Below are 25909 nucleotides of genomic sequence, written 5' to 3' on the forward strand. Positions count from 1 at the left end.
GACCCAGCTGTTACTGCGTGTTGAGATTTGAGGTTCGGTTTAAGTCCCCCCTCTGCGAGGAGCTGGCCGTGGCCTCAGCGCCACCCTTGGGGGCCATTTCAGCCCCCTCAGGGCTGCCTGAAGGCCGAGCAGAGCTGTGCCCCTCCTGTTTTGGGGAGTAAAAGTATCAAAATAGCTCCAGCTGAGCCTGCAGTTGCCCAACGGGAGGGGTCTGGCTGGGGGGGGGGGGGGCTGTGGGGTGGGGAGCACTGCAGGAGGGTCTGGGTGTTTTGGGGGGCTGCTCCTGGCCCCCCGGACTGGTTGATGGATGGGGTTGTCCATGATGGAGCGTGTCCGTGCGTCTCCCAGGGCAGGTGAATGCTGCTGGCCACCCTGCTGCTGGTGCGGCTCATCTGGGCCAGGGTGCCCAACCTGCAGCCCAAGGAGGAGGAGAAGCCGGAGCAGAACACAGAGGAGCAGAACACGGTGGAGAAACCGGAGCAGAACCCAGAGGAGCAGAACCCGATAGAGAAGCCAGAGCAGAACACGATGGAGCAGCCAGAGCAGAACCCGGTAGAGATGCCAGAGCAGACCCCAGCAGAGAAGATGGAGCAGACCCTGGTAGAGAAGCCGGAGCAAAGCCCAGCAGAGACGATGGAGCAGACCCCGGCGGAGCAGCCGGCAGCTCCCCCCGTATCCAAGCCGTCATCACAGCCGAGCCCCCCGGCACCCAGCTCACCACCACAAGCCTGCAAGTCTGCGGTGGGGGAGCAGAAGCAGATCGCGGTGTACAACCCCGCTGCTCTCCGCCGGCCGACCCTGGCCAAATTCGTGCTGGGCTCCTTCGATGACAACTCCTTCAATGATGAGCTGGTGACTGCGGCCTTCAGGGTGGGCAGCCGGCGCAGCAGCCTCACCGGGGCAGGTGCTGAGCTCCCTGCCATGCCCGCCACAGTGGAGCCCACCACTGGCATGAGGTAGGACACGTGGGGTCAGGAGTGGTGGTGGAACAGAAATAACCTTGTTTGGGGCAGGCAGATGCTTTTTGAGAGTGTGTTTCTCAGGGACCCTGTTGTTAAAATCAGGGTGTGCATGCATGACTGGGTGCTCCTTGGAGCCCCAAATCAATGCCCCAGTCCTACCCCCTCTGACTTGGTGTTGCATGAAGAACCCTGATAATAAGATTATTGGCAGAACCCTGGGAAGAACAGACATATCCAAGCACTCTGTGTGACAGCAGTGCCATATGCACGGGTGCAGCAAGGACTGTGGCAGGGGTTGCTCTGTTACAGAAATTTTAGATGTCAAAATACAGGGTAGAAAATGTTTTTAGCATGCATGGCGATTCTTCGAATGCAATCCCCGGCACTGCAGCCAAATTGCGCAATGACTCCCGTTTTATCACATCTTCCTCTCTCATTTTTCTGCTTCTCTCTGTTCTTGCACCGTCTGCTGGTGTTGAGAAAAGCTATGCTGGTGTACCAGCCACAGCAGTGGCTGGCACGGGGTGAGGTTGCATTGGGGAGCAGAGATTTTCTTGCATGGCAAGACGAGATTGGGGTCGTTTGCAGTGGTGATGGTGCATTCAGGCAGTGGCAGGAGCTTCTGGCATTTGCCTCGTGCTCGCTGTCCTGATGGGTGAACATTTTGTGCATCAGCATCGCTGGGGACATATCCTGGGGTGTGTGTAAACCTGCGAGCTGAGCTGAGCCTTTTGACAGGGCACTTGCACGTGCATTTGCACATGAAAATATTGCCCTATGCCCCAGGGCTGGATCTCACGAGGACCCGCTCCTGCTGCTGCCTGCGCTTTGCTTCAGCTCCCAGGGGGAACACTCATGTGCTCCTGATATTGCACATGGGGAAACGCAGCGTCCCAGGGGCGTGGAGTTATGCGAGGTTCTTGTTTGCTGCTCCTGCCCTTTCTCTGCCCTTGCAACTGCTGCAGATAAATTATTAAAGGCAGAGAAGCAGCTCTTTGCTGGTTTTGCAATGAAAAGTGCATCAGCTTTGCTCCATGGGCAGTTCTGGAGAGACTTTTGCTCAGCACTGGTGCTAGTGTGGCCATAGAGCAGCTCGCTGCTGCCACTGCCTTGTACCAGGCTGTTTCCTGTGCAAACCCGGCTGACGGCCCTTATAAATAACTGGAAACAATGCGCTGCTGCCCATCTCCTCCTGCCTGCTTCGCTCCCGGTTAAAAATAAAAGACCTTTGGCTGCAGGGATGTGTTATGAAACTTGACAGCCCAATGGTGTCTTCTTCCCTAGCTGGGGTTTGGGACGGTTTCATGCATCTTGCTGCTGGTGGGGCATCGCTGCTGCTCATCTCTGTTTTAACATGAGAGGAATTTCTATATATCACCACCCGAGTCACGTTGTAGACGTGGTTGCTGCTGTTTGCAGGATTTGCAGGAGGCTTGGGGCTGCGGGAGAGAGGCTGGAGTGTGCGGGGGATGCACTGGAGTGTGAGAAACCTGACGCTGCTCAATGCAGGGCTCTTGCTACTTGGAAAGTACCGAGTACGTGGAGAGATTGGGATGTTTCCCAACCTCTCGGGGTTTTGACACATTTCCCCTTAAAATAAATGTGCCAAGTGCTATTTGTGTGAAATCTGCCCTTTCTGCGGGGGGATGGAGGGGAGAAGGCTAATCCTTCTTCCTTTGTTTATTTATAGCTCATCCATGGAATAACAATCAAGAGTTCAAAATCTGGCTGAGTTATGAGGGGGGGAAATGTGAACCTGCTAATTAAAATAGAAAGTTGCCTAAAACTCTGGGCAGGGCCATGGGAAGGCACGTGCCTGGCTGCCGGGGGGTCCCCGCCTGCCCGCGCCGGCCGTGGCCGAGCCAGGGGGCGGGAGGCGCGAGGGCACCTTATAGCGCAGCTGGGGCCACAGCCCTGCAGACAGACTGCCTGTCTGTCTGTGAGCCAGCGCAGCCCGCTCCAACCTGCCCGCTTTGGGAATGCACGATGGGCTGTGGAACAAGGGATAGACTCCGGAGGGAGTGGAAATGGCTTCAGTGGAAAACCATGGTAGGGGTGAGCCTGGGAGGGGATTTGGGGTGGTGGAGCCAGCAGCGCAGCAGGACGGGGTGTGATCTTGTGAGGAGCTGCAGCTGCTGTCCTTGGAGATTCCCAAGGCTGGGAGCAATGCAGCACAATCTTTGCAGGGTTTTTCGCAGAGCTCTGCCCTCTCTGTGCTCCCTCTTTGGTGACCTTGCTGCAGCTCAGGGTGGTCTTGTTGGGGCACCTCTGGCTGCACCCTTTGGAGATCTGATGCTTGCACCATGGGGATGGAGCCGGCAATCTTGCTCACCTTGCACAGGCACCGGGAAAGGGACGCTCTGTGCCGTCCCGTGTACCTGTTGCCTCTTCTGCCACCCTCACTCGTGGCATCCTTCAGGGCTATGAGGGACGAACACAGCTCTGCGACAGGGTTTAGTGCGAACCAGGAGCTGCAGGGCTTTGCAGCGGACCTTGGTCACTGCCAAGGGGCATTTGTGCATGTAACAATCCCAGCAGTGGGAGGGAGGGTCTGTGCTCAGTGCTGCGTTTTGGCCCCCCAGGAGTCTCTCCGTTCCTTGGCCCTCGGAGCAAAGCATGGCACGTTTCCAGCTGCAGCCAGGCTGGGCTGGCCGTGCTGCAGTGCTCCGGACACAAGTGTGCTTCCGAAAACCCTGAGCAGCTCTCTGCTCCCTGCAATGCAAACCCTGAGGCTTTTAATTGTCATGGTGGAGTCTTAGTCCTGCCCTTGTGGCTGCAAATCTGCTTATTGCGGTGTTTGAATCAATGTGGACTCACAGCTGCTGTGGAGGGGAGTGTTGTAATTGTAAAACACGCTCTGTTGACCCCAAATTGCTTGCCCCATATAACTCAGCCAAAACCAGTTTTCCTCTGTGGTGTTGCAGTGAGTGTTAAAAGTCCCTGGAAAGATCCTGGTGCACAACAGGGAGCTGGTAGCAAGGAAGGTGAATCTCAGTGTTCCCTGTGTGAGTCAGCAGGGTGATAGGTTTTTATGGCTTTCCTTGGAAGAATCCGCAGAGGGGGCACAGTCTGGTCTTCAGTGCCCGGCGCTGTGGGCTGCTGGGCTCCCTGCAGACCCGACCCTGCCAGGGAGCCCGAACCAGCGGCAGCACGTGGCTCCTGCCGAGGGTTTGCTCACCGGACTGCGGGCTCGTTGACGGCTGTCGTGTCCCACCGCAGGCCTAGCATGTCCGGACTGCACCTGGCCAAGAGGGGCCGAGAGCACAGGAAGATGGATCTGCAGCGGGACTTCACCGTCGCCTCGCCAGCAGAGTTTGTCACCCGCTTCGGGGGCACCCGAGTCATCGAGAAGGTCTGTCCCCACACACCTCTGCCTTTGCCCGGGTGGTGGCTCATTGCTTTTCACAGCAGCATCCTTGAGCATTGCTCATGTCTCCTGTGCCTGCCAGGCTCAGACTGATGACAGTCTGGGGTGACCCAGAGTTGTTTGTCCCGAGTGTCACCCATGCTTGTGGGCCAGAAGAGGGAAGCCCTCCAGACACTGCTGTTGCATGAGGACTGCTTGCAGAAGCTTTGCATGGCGGGCACAAATGAAGGCCAGAGTCCTGTCCTTTGCTACCACAGTGCTGGCCATCAAAGCTGCTATTAAGGAGCCTCCTTGTAGCACTTACAACCAGCTGCTCTGCTCTGCTCACCACCTGCACTGCCCTCCCTTGGGGCCGGGCCCCAGCCCTGAGCCGTAGCAGCAAGGAGAGGTCCCAGCCTAATACCCCACGTCCTCATCTCCCTCAGGTTCTCATTGCCAACAACGGCATCGCTGCTGTGAAGTGCATGCGCTCCATCCGCCGGTGGTCCTACGAGATGTTCCGAAATGAGCGTGCCATTCGGTTCGTGGTCATGGTGACCCCTGAAGACCTCAAGGCTAATGCGGGTAATTCCTAAAAGCATCCCAGTGAAGGGTGTTCCCCCATCATGGGGTTGAGCTGGGGCTGCCCTTTTGTTCTCCCTGTACTGCTGCCTGGGATGGGCGGCTTTGCACAGCATGGGGTCACGCATTTTCCTCCTGAGCAGCCAGATCCAGAAGTAAGTAACTTTTTCTCCCCTCCAGCCTTGAGATGGAGGGTTTGGGGAGGGGGCATGAGGCGCAGCATGTGAGTGGGGTGCGGCTCAGGGGACTGGCTCCCACCACCCCCGTGTGCTGTCTTTCAGAGTACATCAAAATGGCAGATCACTATGTGCCTGTCCCTGGGGGGACCAACAACAACAACTACGCCAACGTGGAGCTGATCGTGGACATTTCCAAACGGATCCCAGTTCAGGTAGCAGCCGCTCGCGGGCCTCCCACCCCTTTGCCGAGGGAAACGGGTGGTGCAGAAGGGACACTCAGAAATGGGGTGACATCTCTCTGTGTGGAGGAGCCGGGTGCGATGCTGTGGGCAATGGGAGGATGCCAGTGCAGGGAGGTATCAGTTTGTGCTGCTCCTTCTCTTGTGCCAGGCGGTGTGGGCTGGCTGGGGACATGCCTCAGAAAACCACAAGCTACCAGAGCTGCTGCAGAAAAACGGGATAGCTTTCCTAGGTAAGGTCTCACCACCTTCCCAGTGGGATCAGGCTGACTCCCCAGGGCCACCGCGCCAGCCAGTGCCGGTTTTGTGTGTCTGGCATGTCCACCCTGCAGTGCAGCAGCTCCTGGGCTGGTTTCCTGGAGTGTTCCCAGGAATCTTGCTGTTTTCTGGGTTTTCCCTGTAATGCTTACTCAGGCTGATGAAGCATTCACAGAGGAACATTGATTGGGTGGGAGCAGACCTCGTGTGCTGCCCAGCCAGGGGGCAGCCTCAGCTTCCCCTTGGAGAAAGGTCAAGCTCCATCCCAAACAGGGCAGTGGGTTTGGGGGGGTTTCCCATGCGCCTACTCTTTGCAGAAGGGCTGAAGGTGCCAGCTCAGTGGGGAGCAGCTTTCTGCAGCATCCGTGCAATGGGGACAGGAAGAGTGGCCCAGCTCACCCCTTCCCTTCCTCTTCCAAGGTCCCCCCAGTGATGCCATGTGGGCACTGGGGGACAAAGTTGCCTCCACCATCGTGGCTCAGACCGTCCAGATCCCCACGCTGCCATGGAGCGGGAGCGGTAAGAGCCTCCTCTGCAGCCCTACGCACCCTCCCTGGTCCCCCATTTCTTTCCTCCCTACCTCTCCTTCTCCCCAAAAGCGAATGCCAGGGTTGGGGTCCCTGGCCCAGCTGGCTGCAGGGTGGGTGCAGATATCAGGGACCCCAGTGCAGCTGAGCGGCTGCTGGCTTGGGCAGAGGGCTTTTTGGGATGGGGTGCATGGAAACGTGGGCAATGACGTGCCACCGCGGGGTCCCCAGCTCCCCATGCCATCCCAGCCGTGCCAACCTGGTGGTGACTGTAGCCCTGGCTGTGCTTGCAGGTCTGGTGGCCGAGCGGTCTGAGGAGGAGCAGAAGCACCAGCGAACAATCAGCATTCCCCTTGAGACATACGAGCAGGGCTGCATCAAGGATGTGGAAGAAGGCCTGGAGGTAAAGCTGAGCCCATGAGCAGCTCGTCTCTTGTCCACATTGTCTCTTTTCCACCATTATTCCTCTTTGGAGCCCTTTTGGGCTCCCAGTGAATGTGACAGAAGTTCCTCCTTCTGCTTGGAGCCGTCCTGCCCAGGGCTACATGGTGCTGGGGCTGGGTGAGGAGTTGGGGTCCAATGCACATCAGTCACCTCAGTCCTTGTCTCCTCAGGTGGCCAAGAGTATTGGCTACCCAGTGATGATCAAGGCAGCAGAAGGTGGCGGGGGCAAAGGCATCCGAAAAGTGGAGGCTGCGGAAGAATTTGGCACCTGTTTCCGGCAGGTGAGAGGTGCCAGAACCCCCGTTCCCATCCCCATTCTTGTCCCATCCTGTGGCACACGGTGGGGTCCTGCTCCCACCCCGGCTGTCTCATTCTTCCCACCTGGGCTCGCCGCAGGACTTGCCTCCATCCTGGGATGAATTTTGGGGGATGAAGCTGGAGCACGACCCTCTCCTTCCCCACAGGTGCAGGCAGAGGCACCCGGGTCCCCCATCTTCCTGATGCAGCTGGCACAGCATGCGCGGCACCTGGAGGTGCAGGTCCTGGCTGATGAGTACGGCAACGCCATCTCCCTCTTTGGTCGTGACTGCTCTATCCAGCGCAGGCACCAGAAGATCATCGAGGAGGCACCTGTCACCATCGCGGCTCCGTCTGTCATCGAGGTGATGGAGCAGGTGGGTTGCCCTGGTCTTTGAGCAGCACAGGGTTCTAGGGAGAAACTGGTCTGTTGCTAGATGGGTTTATTGTGGTTTTTGGCACCTGAGGTTCCTAAGGAAGGGAGGGACCCCTCGAGCTGTGTGGGGAGCCCCCGCCCTGCTTGTCTCCTTGGATCCATGCGAGGACACTTGGTGTTTCGCTCAGGACACCCTGGTTCTGCTGCGTTCATTACTCCCCGTGATGGTCTCACCCTCTCATGCAGTGTGCAGTCCGCCTGGCGCAGATGGTGGGTTACGTGAGCGCGGGCACCGTGGAGTACCTGTACAGCGAGGACGGGAGCTTCCACTTCCTCGAGCTGAACCCGCGCCTGCAGGTGGAACACCCTTGCACAGAGATGATCGTGGATGTCAACCTCCCCGCTGCCCAGCTCCAGGTACCTGGGTGCACAGGGGGACTTCGCAAGGTGTATTAGGTGAAGCAGTTTTGTAATTTAGGGAGAAGTGCTGGGCTGGGGCCTGGCAGAGGGAAGATGTTGCATATACCAGTGTGTAGGGTGTGGGTGGAAGCAAGGTAGCATCCCTCCTTTGCCTCTACCTCCCTGCCAGGAGCAGTGTGGTGCCTCTTCCCCTCGCTCTTCATTCAGACCATTTAGCAATGTCTTTCCATTGTAATGTTGATGCTAAAGCCTTGTCCTGCCAGCTAAAGTCCTTGTTTTTCGTGCAGATTGCAATGGGCATCCCCCTGCACAGGATAAAAGACATCCGGGTGCTGTACGGGGAGAGCCCCTGGGGCGATGCACCCATCTGTTTCCGCAGCCCCACCAACACCCCCGTGCCCAGAGGCCACGTCATTGCTGCCCGGATCACCAGTGAGAACCCCGAGGAGGTCAGCCGGCAGGACAGGCCCTCAGGGACCCTTCCCTGTTGACTCCACATGAGTCTCCAGCCTGGTTTCTCCATGTCTTCTGCTCTGTCTTTGCTCAGGGTTTCAAGCCCAGCTCGGGGACGGTGCAGGAGCTGAACTTCCGCAGCAGCAAGAACGTCTGGGGGTACTTCAGCGTGGCGGCAGCCGGGGGGCTGCACGAATTTGCCGATTCCCAATTTGGGCACTGCTTCTCGTGGGGAGAGAACAGGGAGGAGGCCATCTCGTGAGTGTGGAGAGGGGGTGTCCTTGGGAAGATTTGCAATGGGAACATGAGCTGGGAAAAGTGGCTTTTATCTGAGAGGACCAGAATGCTGCTGCTGTGCTGAGCAGCTTGTTCGGACTGCAGAGACTGGCTAAAGCCAAAGACTGCGGTTGTGTAACCATTCCAGTTCATCAACCTGGTTCTTAAAGACACATTGTAGTGATCTGCTAAGCACCTGCTTAGTGCCAGTGAGCAGCATTCTGTAATTGGGCAACATGTGACGAGTCTCTTGGGTGTTTAGGTGTTTTGTTCAGTCAGTGCTGACTGTGGGGCTGTTTTATCCAAGCAGGAGGGTGCCCAGGGCTCAGGAGCTCATCACCCTGGTCCCTGCAGTTGCCTGGTTTCCTCTACTGAAAGCCAAGCAATGACTCATTGGTCATTAATGGAGGGTTTTGCTCCCTAAAAGGAACATGGTGGTTGCCCTGAAAGAGCTGTCTATCCGTGGGGATTTCCGGACAACAGTGGAGTATCTGATCAAGCTGCTAGAGACAGACAGCTTCCAGAACAACGAGATAGACACTGGCTGGCTGGACCACCTGATTGCCGAGAAAGTGCAGGTGGGGGACAGTGGCCACCCCGGGGTTGCCGCTCCCCTTCTGGTGTAAGACCCAAACCCTGTTATTTCTGTCCCCCAAGGCAGAGAAGCCGGACACGATGCTGGGTGTTGTCTGCGGTGCCCTGAACGTGGCGGACGCTGCCTTCAGGACGTGCATGACCGACTTCCTGCACTCGCTGGAGAGGTGCGGAGCTGGGGCTGCCCGGTGGGGGGTTGGCTGTGCCGTGGGTGCTGGGGTCACAGGTCCTAAAGGGTGGTCCCCAGCAGCTCGTGTGGCTCCTGCAAGCCTGGAGACTTGAGTTTTTCTGTCCTTTGGCCATCTTCCTTCCCCCTTTTTCTGCAAAAGCTTTTCAGATCCAGAGGCAGCGCCCATGGCACTGCTACGGCATGGGAAACTGGTATCTGCTGTGACTGACAGCTCCAGCTTCTCGGCTGCAGCCTTATCTGGAGAAGGGAAAAAATTTCACACAGTTGGGAAAACAGCTTTCAAGGGAAAGTGGCTTGGCTGAATGCAGCTTGCTTTTGTTTTTGCACTTGAATGTCAAGGTTATTCCTCCAGCATTGGAAGACGCCGGGGCTCTCCCCTGTGCCCTTATCTGAGCGTGTTTTGCTAGTGTCTGGCCTGCCTCCGGATGTATTTTTGCAGGGCGCTCACGTGGGTCATTTAAAGCAGATGCTTGTCCCCTCCGGTCACCTTCGCGCCCTCCCACAGTCGGCTGAGAGCCCGCATGGCGCGACGCCAGCAGCTCCGCTGACATCTCGCACACTTGGCTCCCCGCCGGTGTGCAAGACGAGCGATACTTGTGCTGCCTGACCCGTCTGCTGTGTTTCAGGGGGCAGGTGCTGCCAGCAGCCTCCTTGCTGAACATCGTGGATGTGGAGCTCATCTACGAGGGTGTGAAGTACATTCTCCAGGTGAGGGCTGGGCTGCGCTCCTCCCGAACCAGGTGCAGCACTTCTCACGAGGACAGGGGCATGCGCTTCTGTCCTGAAGGAGGAAGGTGCAATAAATATGAAGTTGCCCTTTAAAAATGTGCAACATAAAAGTGAGGTTAATAACTTCATTTTAAGTAGACAGACATTTTTTCAGACATCTTGTTGCCCTGAGTTTCATGAAGGACATGCTTTTCTTACTTTCAAACTCAATTAGTTGAACTTCATGCAAAAACTCCCTACTCACAATGAAAGCAGCAGGTGAGCCGTGAGTTAAACCAGCTGCGTGTTGAACCAGCTCTTCGGGCACAGCCTGAGGTCGCTGCCTCTGTCCCTGCACAGCACAGCCCCGTCCCGTGGCAGCATGCTGCTCCTGCACTGTCCCTTGCACTGAAGATGATCCTCAACCCCTGTCCTTCCCACCAGCCCCTGGAAAAGCCATTGGACACATTTTGGGGGGGTTGCACTGAGGGTTCTCCCCTGTTGCTGCCCGCAGGTTGCCCGCCAGTCCCTGACAATGTACGTCATCATCATGAACCACACTCACATAGAGATCGACGTGCACCGGCTGAACGATGGTGGGCTGCTGCTCTCCTATGATGGCAACAGCTACACCACCTACATGAAGGAGGAGATCGACAGGTACCTCTCCAGAGGGCCCCCACCGGCCTCTCCGCTGACCTGCAGCCGGTTGGTGAGACCTTTCCCTCTCCTTGAGGTACCGGATCACCATAGGCAACAAAACCTGTGACTTTGAGAAGGAGAAGGACCCAACGGTGCTGCGCTCGCCCTCCGCGGGGAAGCTGCTGCAGTATACAGTGGACGACGGTGGCCACGTGGCCCAGGGGGACGTTTTTGCAGAAATCGAGGTGAGTTTTGCGGAAGAACCTGGTGGAACCCCGTTCCTGCAGCGCTGGTGGATGGCAAAGATGGAGCCCAGCAATACTGCTGCGGTGCTCAAGTTGCGCTGCAGCATGCGGGCGCTGCTGGCTCGGTGACCGTTTCTCTGTGCTCATGCAGGTGATGAAGATCATCATGACGCTGGTGGTGGAGGAGGCCGGGCGGGTGCACTACATCAAGCGGCCGGGCACGCTGCTGGACGCGGGCTGTGTCATAGCCCGGCTGGAGCTGGATGATCCCAGCAAAGTGAAGCCTGTGAGTCCACTGGGGGCTGGTCGTGCTGCTGTCCTGTCCCAGCTATAGCACTCTGCCTACAGCTCCAGTTTTTCTGCATTGTTTTTATGATGAGGCACTAGCAGAGTCGTGAAGCTGAGTGTTAGGTGCTTCCTCTGTGTCTGACCAAAAGCAGACACTGGAGGAGTTGTGCTGGTTTCTCAGGGACAGCTGCAGCTCTTGGGAGGCTCCGTCCCATGTCAGCAAGAACCCAGGCTAGCCCACCTCTCTCTGCTCTCTCCAGGCGGAGCCATTCATGGGAGGGCTCCCGGCCCAGCAGACCCTCCACATCACTGGTGAGAAGCAGCACCAGGTTCTCCGCAACGTACTGGAGAACCTCACCAATGTCATGAATGGGTACTGCCTGCCTGAGCCCTACTTCAGTACCAAGGTGGGTGCTGGTGTCCTGCCCTGTCACCTTGTGTTTGCTGTGATGGCAAGACAGGCAGCGCTGGAGAGTGTGGGCAGAACCAGCTTCTGGAGCACAAGTGTGATGGAAGCGGCTGAGGGACCTGGGTGGTTCAGCTGGAGAACAGGAGCTGAGGGGAGACCTTCTGATCTCTGAACTGCCTGAAAGGAGCTTGGAGCCAGGGGGGTCGGGCTCTGCTCCCCAGGAACAAGCGCCAGGAGCAGAGGAAACGGCCTCAAGTTGCACCAGAGGAGGTTGAGGTTGGATCTGGGGAACAATTTCTTCCCCAAAGGGCTGTGGGGCATTGGAACAGGCTGCCCAGGGCAGTGCTGGAGTCACCATCCCTGGAGCGGTTGGACAGACACGGAGATGAGGTTCTCAGGGATGTGGGTTAGTGCCAGGGGTGGGTTAACAGTTGGACTCGATGATCTTAAAGATCTTTTCTAGCCAAAACAATTCTATGATTCTGCTCCTCACAGGTGAAGGAGTGGGTGACACAGCTGATGAAGACCCTGCGGGACCCCTCCCTGCCACTCCTGGAGCTGCAGGAGATCATGACGAGTATTTCAGGAAGAATTCCCCTGTCCGTGGAGAAGTCGATCCGGAAGGTGATGGCGCAGTACGCCAGCAACATCACCTCTGTGCTCTGCCGCTTCCCCAGCCAGCAGGTGAGTGGTGCAGGGGCTGCGCTCCCCAGGTGGGCATTCTGTTCTTTTTTAGCTAGAGCTAGTTAGGAGTTTCTGTCTGAATTTGTCCTGCCAGGAGATGTTATAAAAAATAAAATGAGTGAGGGAAATCTATTTGGTTTTATGCTTGTGTTTTTATGCTTATGCTTTTGTATTTGTGCTTTTACATTTGCGTTTCTATATTTATAACTTTGCATTTTGCACTTGGGGAAACAAAAAACAAAGCAAAGGGCTCTGCGTGCAGCAGCATTGTCCCCAGGCCCACCAGGGAGCTGGCAGCCCTACGGCCAGACTGCCCCTGAGCTGCACCGGACCCTGTGTCCTCTCCTTGCAGATTGCCAATGTGCTGGACACCCATGCGGCCACGCTGCAGAGGAAGGCTGAGCGGGAGGTCTTCTTCATGAACACACAGAGTGTGGTGCAGCTGGTGCAGAGGTGAGACTCACGCTGTCCCTGGCCCTCCTGATTCCCCTATCGCTGCCACCTCTTCGCAGCACACTGGGCTCTCTGCTTCCCCAGGTACCGCAGTGGCATCCGGGGCTACATGAAGGCAGTGGTGCTGGACCTGCTAAGGCGCTACCTGCAAGTGGAGACACAGTTCCAGCATGGTGGGGGCACAGAGGGGTCTCCAGAGGTGTCTGTGGGGCTCTCTGGGGGTCTGCAGGGCTCACCATGCTCTGCCTCACAGCTCATTATGACAAGTGCGTCATCAGCCTGCGGGAGAAGTGCAAACCTGACATGACCCCCGTGCTGGAGAGCATCTTCTCTCATGCCCAAGTGGCCAAGAAGAACCTGCTGGTGACCATGTTAATTGTGAGTACAGCCCATCACCTGAGACACCAGAAGGAAAGGCTGGTGGTGGGGAAAAGCCCATCAGCTGAGACAAGCTCTGCAGCGTTTTTCTGCTCCTCTGTGTGTGCATTTCAGGACCAGCTCTGCGGTCGTGACCCCACACTGACGGAGGAGCTGACAGCCATCCTTCAGGAGCTGACGCAGCTCAGCAAGACCGAGCACTCCAAAGTGGCACTGAGAGCCCGGCAGGTCAGCGAGCACCATCGCTGTCCCTGTCCCCATCCCCATCCTTGTCCCTTACACTGCCAGCTGCCTCTCCCTTTGCAGGTGCTCATTGCCTCTCACCTGCCCTCCTACGAGCTGCGGTACAACCAGGTGGAGTCCATCTTGCTCTCTGCTATCGACATGTATGGACACGAGTATTGCCCTGAAAACCTGAAGGTTTGGAACTGCTCATTTTTCTGCAGAGGGGATTTTGGTGGCTTTACTGAAGAGGTCTGGCTGCAAGTGGCTTAGTCTTAAAAACAGCCAAAAAAAAATCAATTGAAGCCTTGCTGCAGGTTCAGTGCCTGCATGGAGCGTAGGAGGGGTTATGCCCCACTGCTGCCTGTACCAGTCCCCTGCTCCTCACCCCATTTGGCAAGGGACTGACGTGTGGGTCCATGTCTGGGTCTGGTGGTGTCCCTGTAGTGGGCTGGGTGTCCCATGACACTGCAATGGCCATTCCTACACAGCCCCGCGTCGAGAGAACATGGCTCCCCCATTCTGCGATGGGACAAGGGGGTCCCACTTCATCCTTGCACTAAATTTTGCTTTCTCCCCCTAGAAATTAATCCTCTCAGAAAACACCATCTTTGATGTACTTCCCGTCTTCTTCTACCACACCAACCAGGTGGTGTGCATGGCAGCGCTGGAGGTGAGGGCTGGGGGAGCTGTGGTGGGCTCGTAAGCTCTGGGGGTGGTGTGGATGTGTGTGGAGGTGCAGGGGCACAGCGGTACCTCCTGCCCACCCCCAGGTGTATGTGCGACGTGGGTACATCGCCTACGAGCTGAACAGCCTACAGCACCGGCAGCTCTCGGATGGCACCTGTGTGGTGGAGTTCCAGTTCATGCTGCCCTCCTCCCACCCAAACAGGTACGCCCCCCCCACGCCTATCCTGCTCCCCGGACATGGGCCTCTTTGCAGAGCTGTTGGGATTGTATTGTGTGTTCCATGCAAAACATGGGGACCCTCCCTCCCCCATGCAGGATGTCCATCCCCATCAGCATCTCCAACCCCGACCTGGCCCGGCACAGCACCGAGCTCTTCATGGACAGTGGCTTCTCCCCCCTCAGCCAGCGGATGGGAGCTATGGTGGCCTTCAACAGATTTGAGGACTTTGTGAGGTGGGGGTGCAGGGATGTACCTGGCCAGTCATGCACATACCTTTTGGGTGCCACTGCCGTTGTTGGAGAGCAAAAGCGGGTGGAAGAGACAAAGCTGGTGGCAGCTGGGCAGCACTCAGGGCAGTTCCTGTTCGTCCCGAAGCTGGAGGTCGGGAGTGAGGGGTGTTTTCAGTACAACAGTTACCTGGTGGGGGAATGGCATGTCATTTGGGTACATGTGGAGCCTGGGAGGAGCTTTCCTGGCAGGTCCCTGCCTTCTGTCCCCTCAGGCAGGGGGTGGGCATGATGTGCTGACTTGTCACCCCATTCCCACCATTTGGGCAGGAACTTCGACGAAGTGATCTCGTGCTTCACTGTCCCACCTTCGGAGAGTGTGATCTTCAGCGAGGCACATGCCACCATCTACGAAGAGGAGGATGCCAAGGTGGATATGATGCTATTGCTGTCCCCCCAGCGTGGTGCTGGTGTGGCAGTGGTGCTGCTGGTCAGGTTTGACTGGAGGGTTTTCTTGCCAGAATGTCCATGAGGAGCCGATCCACATCCTGAATGTCGCACTCCACTCGGCTGACCACATGGAAGATGAGAAGCTGGTGCCCATCTTCAGAACCTTTGTCCAGTCCAAGGTCTGTTGCTGGGGTCGGACCCCCTTTGTGCAGACCCTGCAAGCCAGGGCACTGTACCCCAAGGCGCTGCCTCATCTCCATGCACTGCTCCCCAAAACGCTGCACCCACAGCAGCTGCTTGGCTTTTGTTTGCTCCCTCGGTGGAGGTGTTTAAGCTCTCATGACTGGTGGAGTCTTCTGTTCCCATGTAGAAAAACATCCTCGTCAGCTGTGATCTCCGGAGAATCACGTTTCTCATTGCCCAGCAGGTGAGTGCAGACTGAGCCGCCAATGGGCAAAATGACTTTAGACACATTGTGCTTCTGCCTCCCTAAACACCTAGGAACATCTGTAAGTGCCTTGTAGAACTGGGTGATGGATGTAGCTACTGTGCATCAGGAGCTGGGAATTAATTAATGAGGGATTCAATGAGTGATTTATCTCCTGTGTTATCTTCTATGCTGCCAATGTGTCCAGTAACTCATGGTTCCTGCATGACTGCTCCATAGCTTTAAGTTGCCTTTAAAAGGCATCGATTACTCCCAGCTTTTTTCCCTTTGGGGGAGGAGGAAGCCTGCAAGGTTTCTTTTTAATGGATGAGTGGAAAATCAGAAAAATCCACTGCATGCCAGGATTATTCATGTTGTCCTCTCTGCTTTCCTCTAGAGAGAATTCCCAAAGTTTTTCACGTTCAGAGCCAGGGACGAGGTAAGAGCTGGGGTCAGAGCAGAGTCTGTCCAGCGTTGTCTGTCCGGCTGCTCGCTCACCCCCCGATGCCACACCAGTTTGCAGAGGATCGAATCTACCGGCACCTGGAGCCGGCACTGGCCTTCCAGCTGGAGCTGAGCCGCATGCGCAACTTCGACCTGACGGCCATTCCCTGCGCCAACCACAAGATGCACCTTTACCTGGGGGCTGCCAAGGTGCAGGCGGGTGCTGAGGCCACTGACTGTCGCTTCTTCATCCGCGCCATCGTGCGCCACTCGGATCTCATCACCAAGGCAAGGCGGCGCTGTGTGGGAGGAGGTGGGTGCGCTTTGAGTGCCACCCCTGACCCCCCCGGGCCCCGCAGGAGGCTTCCTTTGAGTACCTGCAGAACGAGGGCGAGCGGCTGCTCCTGGAGGCCATGGATGAGCTGGAAGTGGCCTTCAACAACACCACCGTCCGCACCGACTGCAACCACATCTTCCTCAACTTTGTCCCGACGGTTGTCATGGACCCTTCCAAGGTACGTTTCTCCGTGTCGTGCTTCCCGCTGTGTCCCACTGTTGTGTCCTTCAGGAGGACGTGAGGCACTGTCTTTCCCTCTCCTCAGTGGAGAAGCTGGATGGCAGCATCAACCCCCAGGGATGGATAGAGGGAAGGGGCTTGTCCAAAGCAAATCCAAAATGGCTTTTTAGGGTCAAGATGCAGCAGAGCTGCTCCTGCTGTGGCAATGGGGACAATGGTGTCCCCAGGGCCCACAGAGCCACCTATGTGCTGTGCCATGCCCAGATCGAGGAGTCGGTGCGGTCCATGGTGATGCGCTATGGCAGCCGCCTCTGGAAGCTGCGGGTCCTGCAAGCCGAGGTGAAGATCAACATCCGCCTGACGCCCACCACGGCCGCCATCCCCATCCGCCTCTTCCTCACCACCGAGTCCGGCTACTACCTGGACATCAGCCTCTACAAGGAGGTGAAGGACCCCGGCACCGGCAGCGTGAGTAACTGTGGGCTGCTAGCAGCTACGGCAAAGCTTTGGGGTGATTTCTGCAGAAATCCTTGTGCACCTGCAGTGCTGATCTGTCCCAAAGCCCCCAGGGCTGTGCAGCACCATTCCCAGGGCTGGCTTCATTCTCCTCTCTGCTGCATTGAGTTGGGAATCCTGGGGTGACACTTGCCACAAAATGGCGCTGAGCCCCAGGGGTGTTGCTGGTGCATAGCTGGACAGTTTTTGATCTGGGAGGTGAATCATAGAATCATTTTGGTTGGAAGAGACCCTCAAGATCATCGAGTCAAACCATTAACCCAACACTGGCACTAACCCATGTCCCTAAGAACCTCATCTATGCAAGGTTAGTGTTGGGGTGTCGCTGGTACTTGCAGCACAGCATTGTTGCACTCTGTCCCCTCAAGAGCAAAGAGCAGGGTGGAAAATCACATTGTTTGTTCTAGTAGAGCCATGGGCACAAGCACCTTGACCAGGTAAGGCTCAGCAGTGCACATACGAGGAGTGGCCGCCAATGCTCTGCCCTTCTCTCCAGATTATGTTCCAGTCCTACGGGGACAAGCAAGGGCCACAGCACGGGATGCTCATCAACACCCCCTATGTCACCAAGGACCTGCTGCAGGCCAAGCGGTTCCAGGCGCAGTCGTTGGGCACAACCTATGTGTATGACTTCCCGGAGATGATCAGGCAGGTGAGTCTGGCTGAGCAGAAAGAGGCTCCAAATTACTGCATTTGCTTTTCTTCCCCACCCTCCTCAGATATTCCTATCTGGGGAAAAGACTCTTTTCCCTTCAACTGGCAAATGAGAGAAAGAAAAGAGCCCAAGCCCTAACATTTTTAGTTATGTGAAGCATTTCTAAACTGATTCCTTGCTCTTGCAAATTGCTGTAGTTACACTCACAGAGGTTGGGAACCAGAGAGCCTCATACAGGGATGTCTGCAGTAGGATGGGGGCTCTAACGCCAGGTTTCGGTCACCCTAAGTCCCAGCCTGTGCAGGATTGTGTGTCTGTGCTCGCAATAGCCCCTGAGCTGCCCTGTGCTTTCAGCTTGTCCTGTGTCCCCTGCAGGCTCTCCTCAAGCTGTGGGGCTCCGAGGAGCTGTACCCCAAGGATGTCCTGACGTACACTGAGCTAGTGCTGGACTCGCAGGGGCATCTGGTGCAGATGAACAGGGTTCCTGGAGGAAATGAGGTAGCAGGGGATGATTTGGGAGTGGGGCAAGAGAGCGGGGTTGGGGGAAGCTGTGCTGTGGTACGTGGGAATAGCTGGTGGCTTCCCCAGTCCAGCTGTGTTTAAAGCCCAGGAAATGCTCCTCAAGCGTTTTTTCTGTTGGTTCATGCAGTCTGCAGCTCAGACCCCATTTCGCTGGAGGAGCCTACCCTGTGACCTTGTGCTGTTTTGGGGCAGGTGGGGATGGTGGCTTTTAAAATGAAGCTGAAGACTCCTGAGTATCCGAAAGGCCGGGACATTGTCCTCATCTGCAACGACATCACACACCAGATCGGCTCCTTTGGACCGGAGGAGGATCTGGTCTTCCTGCGTGCCTCAGAGCTGGCACGGGCCGAAGGCATCCCCCGCATCTACATCGCCGCCAACAGCGGCGCCCGCATCGGCTTTGCTGATGAGATAAAGCACATGTTCCAGGTGGCCTGGGTGGACCCTGCGGACCCCTACAAGGTGTGTGGGCACCTCCTGCCATCACGGAAAACAGAAAGGACTGATTTGGGGAAAGACCAGAGGTAAACTGGGAGATAAAAGTGTGGGATCAGTGCTGGGGAGTAAGTCCACACCTGCACCCAGAGCCATAGAGCCATCCATCACATTCCCCAGCAGCGTGGAGATAAAGGTGGCAGTGCTGGCTGGCTGCGCTGCCCAGCCCTGGTCCCTGAGCAGCTCCTGATGCGTGGGGGAATTTGGGTTGGGTTTGGAGAGGGGCTGTGTCCATGCACCTGAGTGTGTGCATGGGGATCTCCACAACTCATCCTCCTCCTCTTGATTTTCAGGGGTTCAAGTACCTGTACCTGACTCCCCAGGACTACACAAGGATCAGCGCCATGAACTCGGTGCACTGTGAGCACGTGGAGGAAGACGGGGAGTCCAGGTGAGTCCCACTGTCCCATGGGGTGCACAGAGCCACCCCAAGCCCTGCCCTCTGTCCCTGCCAGGACGCAGCTCCCATATCTGGCTTAGGATCCTGCCAGACACATCGTGCAAGTGAGCACATTACTCTGTCCTGTCCACATCCCCATGGCTCTGCTTTCCCTCAGGTATGTTCTCCTGGACATCATCGGGCAGGACAATGGATTTGGGGTAGAAAACCTGCAAGCTGCTGGTACCATTGCCGGAGAATCCTCTCGTGCTTACGATGAAATAGTGACCATCAGCATGGTACAACCACAGGCCTGCCCCTGCTCTGGCCTCCCCCCTCTCCTACTTGATTTTAAGGTCCCCCCTTGTGTCCCTGTGTGTGCCCAGGTGACCTGTCGTGCCATCGGTATCGGTGCGTACCTGGTGAGGCTGGGCCAGCGCGTCATCCAGGTGGAGAACTCCCACATCATCCTTACCGGTGTGACGGCTCTCAATAAGGTACCGAGCTCCGGCTGCGTGTCCTCCCTGACTCTGTCCCTCACGCCATGTGCATGGGCTCCTTCCCTGTCGCATGGGAAGAGGTGGCAGTTCCTTGTGTGTCACCTCATGGGACCTGTCTGTAGGGGACGTGGGGGAGCTGCAACTGAGAATCACCAGAATGCTCCCCCACAGCTATTCGGTGGTTTTTGAGGGGCCAGTTCGTGGTGCATCGCTCCTGGGGCTGGGTGGGATGACAGAGCTGCCATGGGGACTGTTCAGCTCTGATCCCAGGGGCAGGACCCATCTCTGGGCAGAGTTGCACTGGTCTGAGCTGATTTGAAACCTGCTTAGCTAAACCGAAGCACTTGTCTAAAGCAGCATCCCTTTCCTTTAACATCAGCCTGGTAGACAGGAGGAAATTCAGCCTCAAACCAGAGGGAACATGCCTGCACAGAGGTTGGACTTAACAAATAGGGAGGAGCAGCTCGTGTGTTGCAGAGTCTGACCTGTGTTTCTGTTAATGATTCTGCCCAGGTATTAGGACGTGAAGTTTACACATCAAATAACCAGTTGGGAGGCGTGCAGATCATGCACAACAACGGTGTTTCCCACGTCACTGTCCCGGATGACTTCGAGGGTGTCTACACCATCCTGCAGTGGCTCTCATACATCCCCAAGGTGAGAGGGGGCTGCAGAATGGTGGCCTGGGGCACTACCCCATACCTGGCTGGTGACCTGCCCTTCGTGGCTCTCCCTTGCAGGATAACCGGAGCCCAGTGCCTGTCGTGGCCATAAGCGACCCCATCGAAAGAGAAATCGATTTTGTCCCTTCCAAAGTCCCCTACGACCCCAGGTGGATGCTGGCAGGGAGACCCCATCCGAGTAAGTGAGGGCAGCCCAGACCTTTCCAGCCACGCTCTCAGACACATCTTGTGGCTGCATACCTCGCCATCCCAATGCAAAAGGTGCTTTTAGCTGTGGGTTGATGCACAGGGAGCCCTTCAGCTCTCACTTTGCCTATGTGCTCTGCAGCTCTCAAGGGGACCTGGCAGAGCGGCTTCTTTGACCAGGGCAGCTTCTTGGAGATCATGAGGCCGTGGGCTCAGACAGTCGTGGTCGGCAGAGCGAGGTACTACCGGGAGCAAGGGCTGGAGCCCTGGGGCAGTGAGCAATGCGGGGAGCCCGTGTGCGGCCAAGCGCACCTGAGCCCGGCCCATGGCACTGCTTTTGGGGTGCTGGGGGGAACAACCCTCTGGTGTGCTGGGCTGCAGCGTGGAGGGGAGCTGGGCTCTGCTGAGGCTGTCCTCTCTCACCGCAGGCTCGGAGGTCTGCCAGTGGGTGTCATCGCTGTTGAAACCCGCCCTGTGGAGGTGACAATCCCTGCGGACCCTGCCAACCCTGACTCGGAGGCACAGGTGCGTGGGGAGACCTTAGTGCGGCTCAGTGGCAGCTGGGAGGAGGCTGGAGTGGGGAGAGCAGGAAATAAGCTCAGTGCAATGCTTCGGCATGTCTTGATTTTTCTTAAAGACTGGTGAAATCAAGGCTGCTCGGGCAGTTTGTTTTCTTTCAGCTCTTTCAGCTCTTTCACACCGTGTGCTGCCAACCTACCAGTGCAGCGTGCTGGAAAGCACCCACACCAGTCTCAGCGCTGCCGCTCACTGTATTTTCCAGATAATCCAGCAGGCTGGGCAGGTCTGGTTTCCAGACTCGGCTTTTAAAACAGCCCAGGCTATTCGGGACTTCAACCGGGAGCATCTCCCGCTGATGATCTTTGCCAACTGGCGAGGTTTCTCCAGCGGCATGAAAGGTACCCACGCTCAGGGTGCCCAGGCACTCCTGTCTCCCCCCAGCTTGCAGGGTGACCCAGGTCCTGCCCATGCCGCTCCAGGATGTGGGATTGGGCTGGGGGGTGATGGGGCACTGCCAGGACCAGGGTCCCAGGGTTTGAGGGCTTCAGGCTGGGCTGGTTTTGGTGGCCTCGTTTGGTGTCTCCAATGGAGAAGGTGGCTTTGGAATTGCAGGAGGAGGAAGGGGCAATAGCCTGGCCCACAGCAGTCAGGGCACCCAGTCACTGGCTCCCATTGGTTTTCAGACATGTACAACCAAATGCTGAAGTTTGGCGCCTTCATTGTTGATAGCCTCCGGGATTTTAAGCAGCCTGTCCTGGTCTATATCCCACCGCACGCAGAGCTGCGGGGCGGCTCCTGGGTGGTCATCGACTCCACCATCAACCCCCTGTATGTGGAGCTCTACGCAGACAAGGAGAGCAGGTCAGCGTCCAAAATCAGCCCACATGCAGAGAAATGAGACCTGGTGTGTGGGGTCTGCAGAGTCACAGTCCTGCTGGTAGGGACCTCTGGGTGCTTGAGATGTGTATTTTTTACCCTTTGGTTAATCAAAGCCACCAGCTAAAAGTTTCAAGGCTCTTACGGAGCAACGTGGCAAGTGTCTCCTTGGGGATATCTGCATCCAGCAAAGTTTGTGTGCAAGTCAAATTTGCTTCTGGGGGCAGGAGGCATTTTTTCTCACCTGAATTAATGCACATTGGAACAAGCTGTAAGGAATAGGAGGACAGATGAAACTCCCAGACTGGACACAAAATCCTTTTAGGTTGTCTCTCTCCCTACCTCTTGGAAGAAAGAGTCACCTGGATGTTTTGTCCCAGGATTTATTCTCCTGTGCAGACCAGTCTCTGCTTTACCAAACTTTCCTTCCAGGGGAGGCATTTTGGAGCCTGGAGGAACGGTGGAGATCAAGTTCAGGAAGAAAGATTTGGTGAAGACCATGAGAAGGATAGATGCGATCTATGCCAGGCTCGTTGAACAGCTGGGTAAGAGAAAGGCGTTCTGTCTTGTGGTAAAACATGGGGCTCAAACACCATGGTTGCAACCAGCAGGAAATCCATTAGTGTTCCTCTGTGAAAATTCTCAATTAATTTTCCGATGGTAGAGCCTGCTGAGGGGATGCGGTGGTACTTTTACTTGCATCTCCTGGGGAAGGTGCTTGATTTTGCTCCCATGCTTTGAGATGAAGGATGGGGTTGGCCACAGTGAATCAGTGCCTAAATGAGACAACACATAATCGTTACAGAGCTGCACAGAGGCTCTTTAGTGCCCTGGATCTCCTGTTGCCTTGGGATTGCTCCTGCCTGCAGCGGCTGGTGGGCTGTCCCCAAACCACTACTCTGCTAAAACACAGTCCCCCAGCTCTGGGCTGGAGTGTGGATATACCACAGCAAAGGGACATGATAGTGGGTGACCCATTTCTTGGCTGATGTAGGAGCCCTGAGCAGAGCCCAGACCCCGGGGTGGCCTAGGGAGCCCCATCACAGGGCTGGGGGAGCTGCTCAGCACAGTGTGTCCCACAGGGACCCCCGAGCTGTCCGAGGAGCAGCGCACGGAGCTGGAGAAGCAGCTGAAGGCGCGGGAGGAGCTGCTGCTGCCCGTGTACTACCAGGTGGCCGTGCGCTTCGCTGACCTGCACGACACCCCAGGCCGCATGCAGGAGAAAGGCGTCATCACGGTGAGCGGGACACAGCACGAGGGGTTTGCACTGACAGCACAAACGTGGGAGGCAAAGTCTGCTCCCGGGGGTTGGGGCTGCAGCTCAGCATGCTGTTCCTGCCCTGGGTGCTGCTCCCTGCTCCAGCCCAGCAGAACTGCCCTCAAACCCACCAGCACAAGCTGGCAGCGAGTGCTCGCTGCACATCAGCTCCTTTCTGCCGAGAAAAACCTGGGCTCTGCTTCCACTTCTGTAGGACATCCTGGAGTGGAAGAGCGCTCGCTCCTTCCTCTACTGGCGGCTGCGCCGGCTGCTGCTGGAGGAGGAGGTGAAGGTGGAGGTACTGAAGGCCAACAGCGAGCTGAGCCACATGCACATCCAGTCCATGCTGCGCCGCTGGTTCATGGAGACAGAAGGAGCTGCCAAGGTACCCCCAGCTCCAGCTTCCTGAGGTGTCCCTGTGGCCGGGGGGTCCCGAGGACTGTCACCTCACTCTCCTGCTGCTCAGCTAGTTCTTTGGTGCCTCCCTGAGGGTTTAAACATGCGATGCGAATCACCATTCTGCAGCCTGTGCCAGGGCGGGTGACCCAGCAGCCCTGAGGCTGCAGCTCTGTCTTCAAATTGGGTGATGTCAGTTGGATGCTGATGTTCAGTGGTTGCAAGGTGACCCCCAAATAAGCATTTTCTGCCATCAGACAGGGCTCTCCAGGGCAGAAGTAAGTTTGGGGTGTTTGTATTTGAGCTGACATGCACCTCGCCAGGCGGGTGCTGTGCTTGCTGGACTGGGAAGTGAGAGCATGCAAAGGAAAAACATTTTGCCTTTTTGCGTTTTAAAAGTCCTCAAAGCTTTCCCCAGTTTCAGTTTCCAGGCTGAACCTTTTCCAGTGGCTGTTACCTGGGAGTGGGGGAGTGTGCCGTGCTGTGCCATATGAGCAGGACTGAGAGGACAAATCCCATCGTCTGGTTGTGCCATGGGAGGAAAAAACCCAAGGCCACAGCAGAACTGGGGGCTCAGGCTGCATGGGCAGCAGCACCCCCCAAAACGGTGCTGCTGTCCCCAGGGCTACCTCTGGGACAACAACCAGGTGGTGGTGGAGTGGCTGAAGAAGCACATGCAGGAGGACGAAGGCACCAAGTCAGCCATCTGGGAGAACATCAAGTACTTGAAGCGGGACTATGTGGTCAAGCACATCCGCAGGTGAGCGGCTGCGGGAGCTGAGATGGGAAGGGCGATGGTGTCCCTGGGTTGGGGATGGGAGTGGTGGAGACGAGGCGGTTTTTGCTTCGGCCCTTGGGGCAGCTGCGCTCTCCCCTCTGCCTTGCAGCTTGGTCCAAGCCAACCCCGAGGTGGCCATGGACTGCCTCATGCAGATGGCTCAGCACGTCACCAGCACACAGAAGGCCCAGCTCGCCCGGCTCCTGTCAACGGTGGACAATGACGGCCCGTCCTGAGCTGGCAGCCACGGCATGCGGTGCAGTTGCCGTGGGGCAGGAGGGACACGGGGACACGCTGCTGCTCAGAGGCCAGACCTCACCTTCCCACCCGGTTCCTCAGCCCTCAAACTGGGACTCTTACTCCTGTGCCTAAATAAAGGATGCCAGTGTTTGTATTTTAAGCCATGAAGATGGTCTTGTCATCCATGCCCTTCCCTCTGGCACTGGGGGTGCTCATCATAGGGGCAGCTTGACAGAGGAACTTGGCCCAAGAGGAGTCTGAACCTGGTGCAGAAGTTGGTTTTAACCTTTTACTGTGTTTTAGTTGTCCTGGCCTTAATCTTTGAAACAAGCACCAGTGTCAGAGATGTCTCATGAGACTGGACGGAGCTGCAGGTACAAACCGACTGGACTGGGCACTGCAGGGGAGCAGGTCCCCGTACGGCCGTGCTGAGGCCAAGCCCACACCGGCACAAGGAAATGTAAACCTTGCTTAAGAAGCAGTCTCAGACTGATACTTTAAAATAAACTCAGGGACCTGTGAAGAGCAGTTTGTCTCATCCTTCCCCTTGCTCGGGAGCGATCAGCAGAAAAGCCATTGCGAGTCATGCTGGGAGCTGTTGCAACAAGAACATCAATGGATCCACCACGGTTTGGCTGACCTGACTGTTCCTCTCTCCTGTCTCATGTTTTTTCTGGCCTTAGCTCCTTTGGGTGTTTTCAGCCTGCAGCTCCTGCGGAGGATGGAGAGGAGGGAGGACACGGCTCTGGTTGAAGCCCAGGAGCCAGGGTGAGCTCTCCATCTGCTCAGACCTGCACCTTGCTGCTTGAGTGGCCTTTGATCCGCTTGGTTCATGGAGGGGAAATTTGAACACGTGAATTTTTCCAGTGCCTCTGGCCTTGTGGCTGCCTCATTTCACCAGCACGGGTTTAGCTTTGGCTCGCAGAGGGGGAGGCACGACAAAGGTGGGACACCTGGTTCCAGCACGGTGCTGGTGTTGGCATGGTGGGGGGGGTCGGACACCTCGGTGTCCCAGGCTCTGTGGGGACGTGTCCCTGTCCTGGGGCGGGGTGGCTGAGTGGGGTTATGAGATGATTTCTGGTTTAAAAAGTGTCACTGCACATTGTCAGGGAAGGGGGTCCTGGTGGTCCCCGTGTGGGAGCCAAACCATTGCTAATAAAGCAAGCGCAGTTCTCACTGAGGTTTTTCCTGAGCCCTGTTTTTTGTCATTGTATAAACACGGTGGATCTGAGCCGGGGCTGGTGCAGCACAGAAACTGCTGCAGCACCAAGTGGCTTGTTGCATCCCCTGCCAGCACCTGTCCCTAACCCAGGGCTCTGCTGCTCATTCAGCTGCAGGGATGTTCAGGAACAGGTTGATGGGATGGAGAAGGTTGTGCAGTAATGCCTGAATCTCTTTTCTCCTGGAGGAGCCAGGCCGGGTTGGGTTTCCAGGAGCAAACGCCTCAGAATTCCCATGGAATGCTGAGCTGGAGCTCGTGGCACAGCAGCAATGCACCCAGCACCAGAGCAGTCGTCGTGCAGCACATCCAGAACAACCCAGGCTTAGTGCTAAGAAATATTTATTTAAAAAAAAAAAAATGCAGACATCATAGATGACGCCAGCCACAGCAAACAACCGTTAATCACATGTGTTCTTGGGCAATAAATTGTGCCGTGGAGCATCATGATGGAAGAGGTCGCTGTGGCACACGCTTGGGGAAGATGTGGGCACAGATGTTTTCTGGTCCTGGATCTTCACATTCAATTTTCAGCCTGGC

At 56.6% G+C, this 25909-nt stretch overlaps 1 protein-coding gene across 1 annotated transcript; it reads left to right on the forward strand.

Annotated features, from left to right (window-relative positions):
• Positions 1–642: 642 nt before the first annotated feature.
• On the forward strand, positions 643–24146 carry ACACB (acetyl-CoA carboxylase beta; the record flags this gene model as incomplete). The annotated part of the gene is made up of 52 exons (XM_080355638.1): positions 643–956; positions 4182–4314; positions 4755–4893; positions 5172–5281; positions 5460–5541; positions 5987–6085; positions 6387–6496; positions 6708–6818; positions 7002–7211; positions 7457–7627; positions 7918–8079; positions 8178–8341; positions 8787–8937; positions 9017–9120; positions 9770–9851; positions 10366–10511; positions 10588–10738; positions 10890–11024; positions 11287–11433; positions 11931–12119; positions 12472–12572; positions 12657–12745; positions 12826–12950; positions 13065–13178; positions 13257–13370; positions 13756–13845; positions 13946–14064; positions 14178–14315; positions 14640–14739; positions 14831–14938; positions 15130–15186; positions 15584–15625; positions 15703–15918; positions 15990–16145; positions 16412–16615; positions 17160–17315; positions 17694–17816; positions 18033–18302; positions 18629–18726; positions 18893–19013; positions 19101–19211; positions 19728–19871; positions 19955–20075; positions 20226–20322; positions 20512–20608; positions 20865–21000; positions 21286–21463; positions 21911–22023; positions 22561–22715; positions 22951–23121; positions 23756–23892; positions 24020–24146. Exons 1-52 carry the CDS (start codon positions 922–924, stop codon positions 24144–24146), a joined length of 6759 nt encoding a protein of 2252 aa, XP_080211764.1. The 5' UTR covers positions 643–921.
• Positions 24147–25909: the final 1763 nt, after the last annotated feature.

This window comes from Nesoenas mayeri, assembly GCF_963082525.1.
Source record: "Nesoenas mayeri genome assembly, chromosome: 17".
NCBI lineage: Eukaryota > Metazoa > Chordata > Aves > Columbiformes > Columbidae > Nesoenas > Nesoenas mayeri.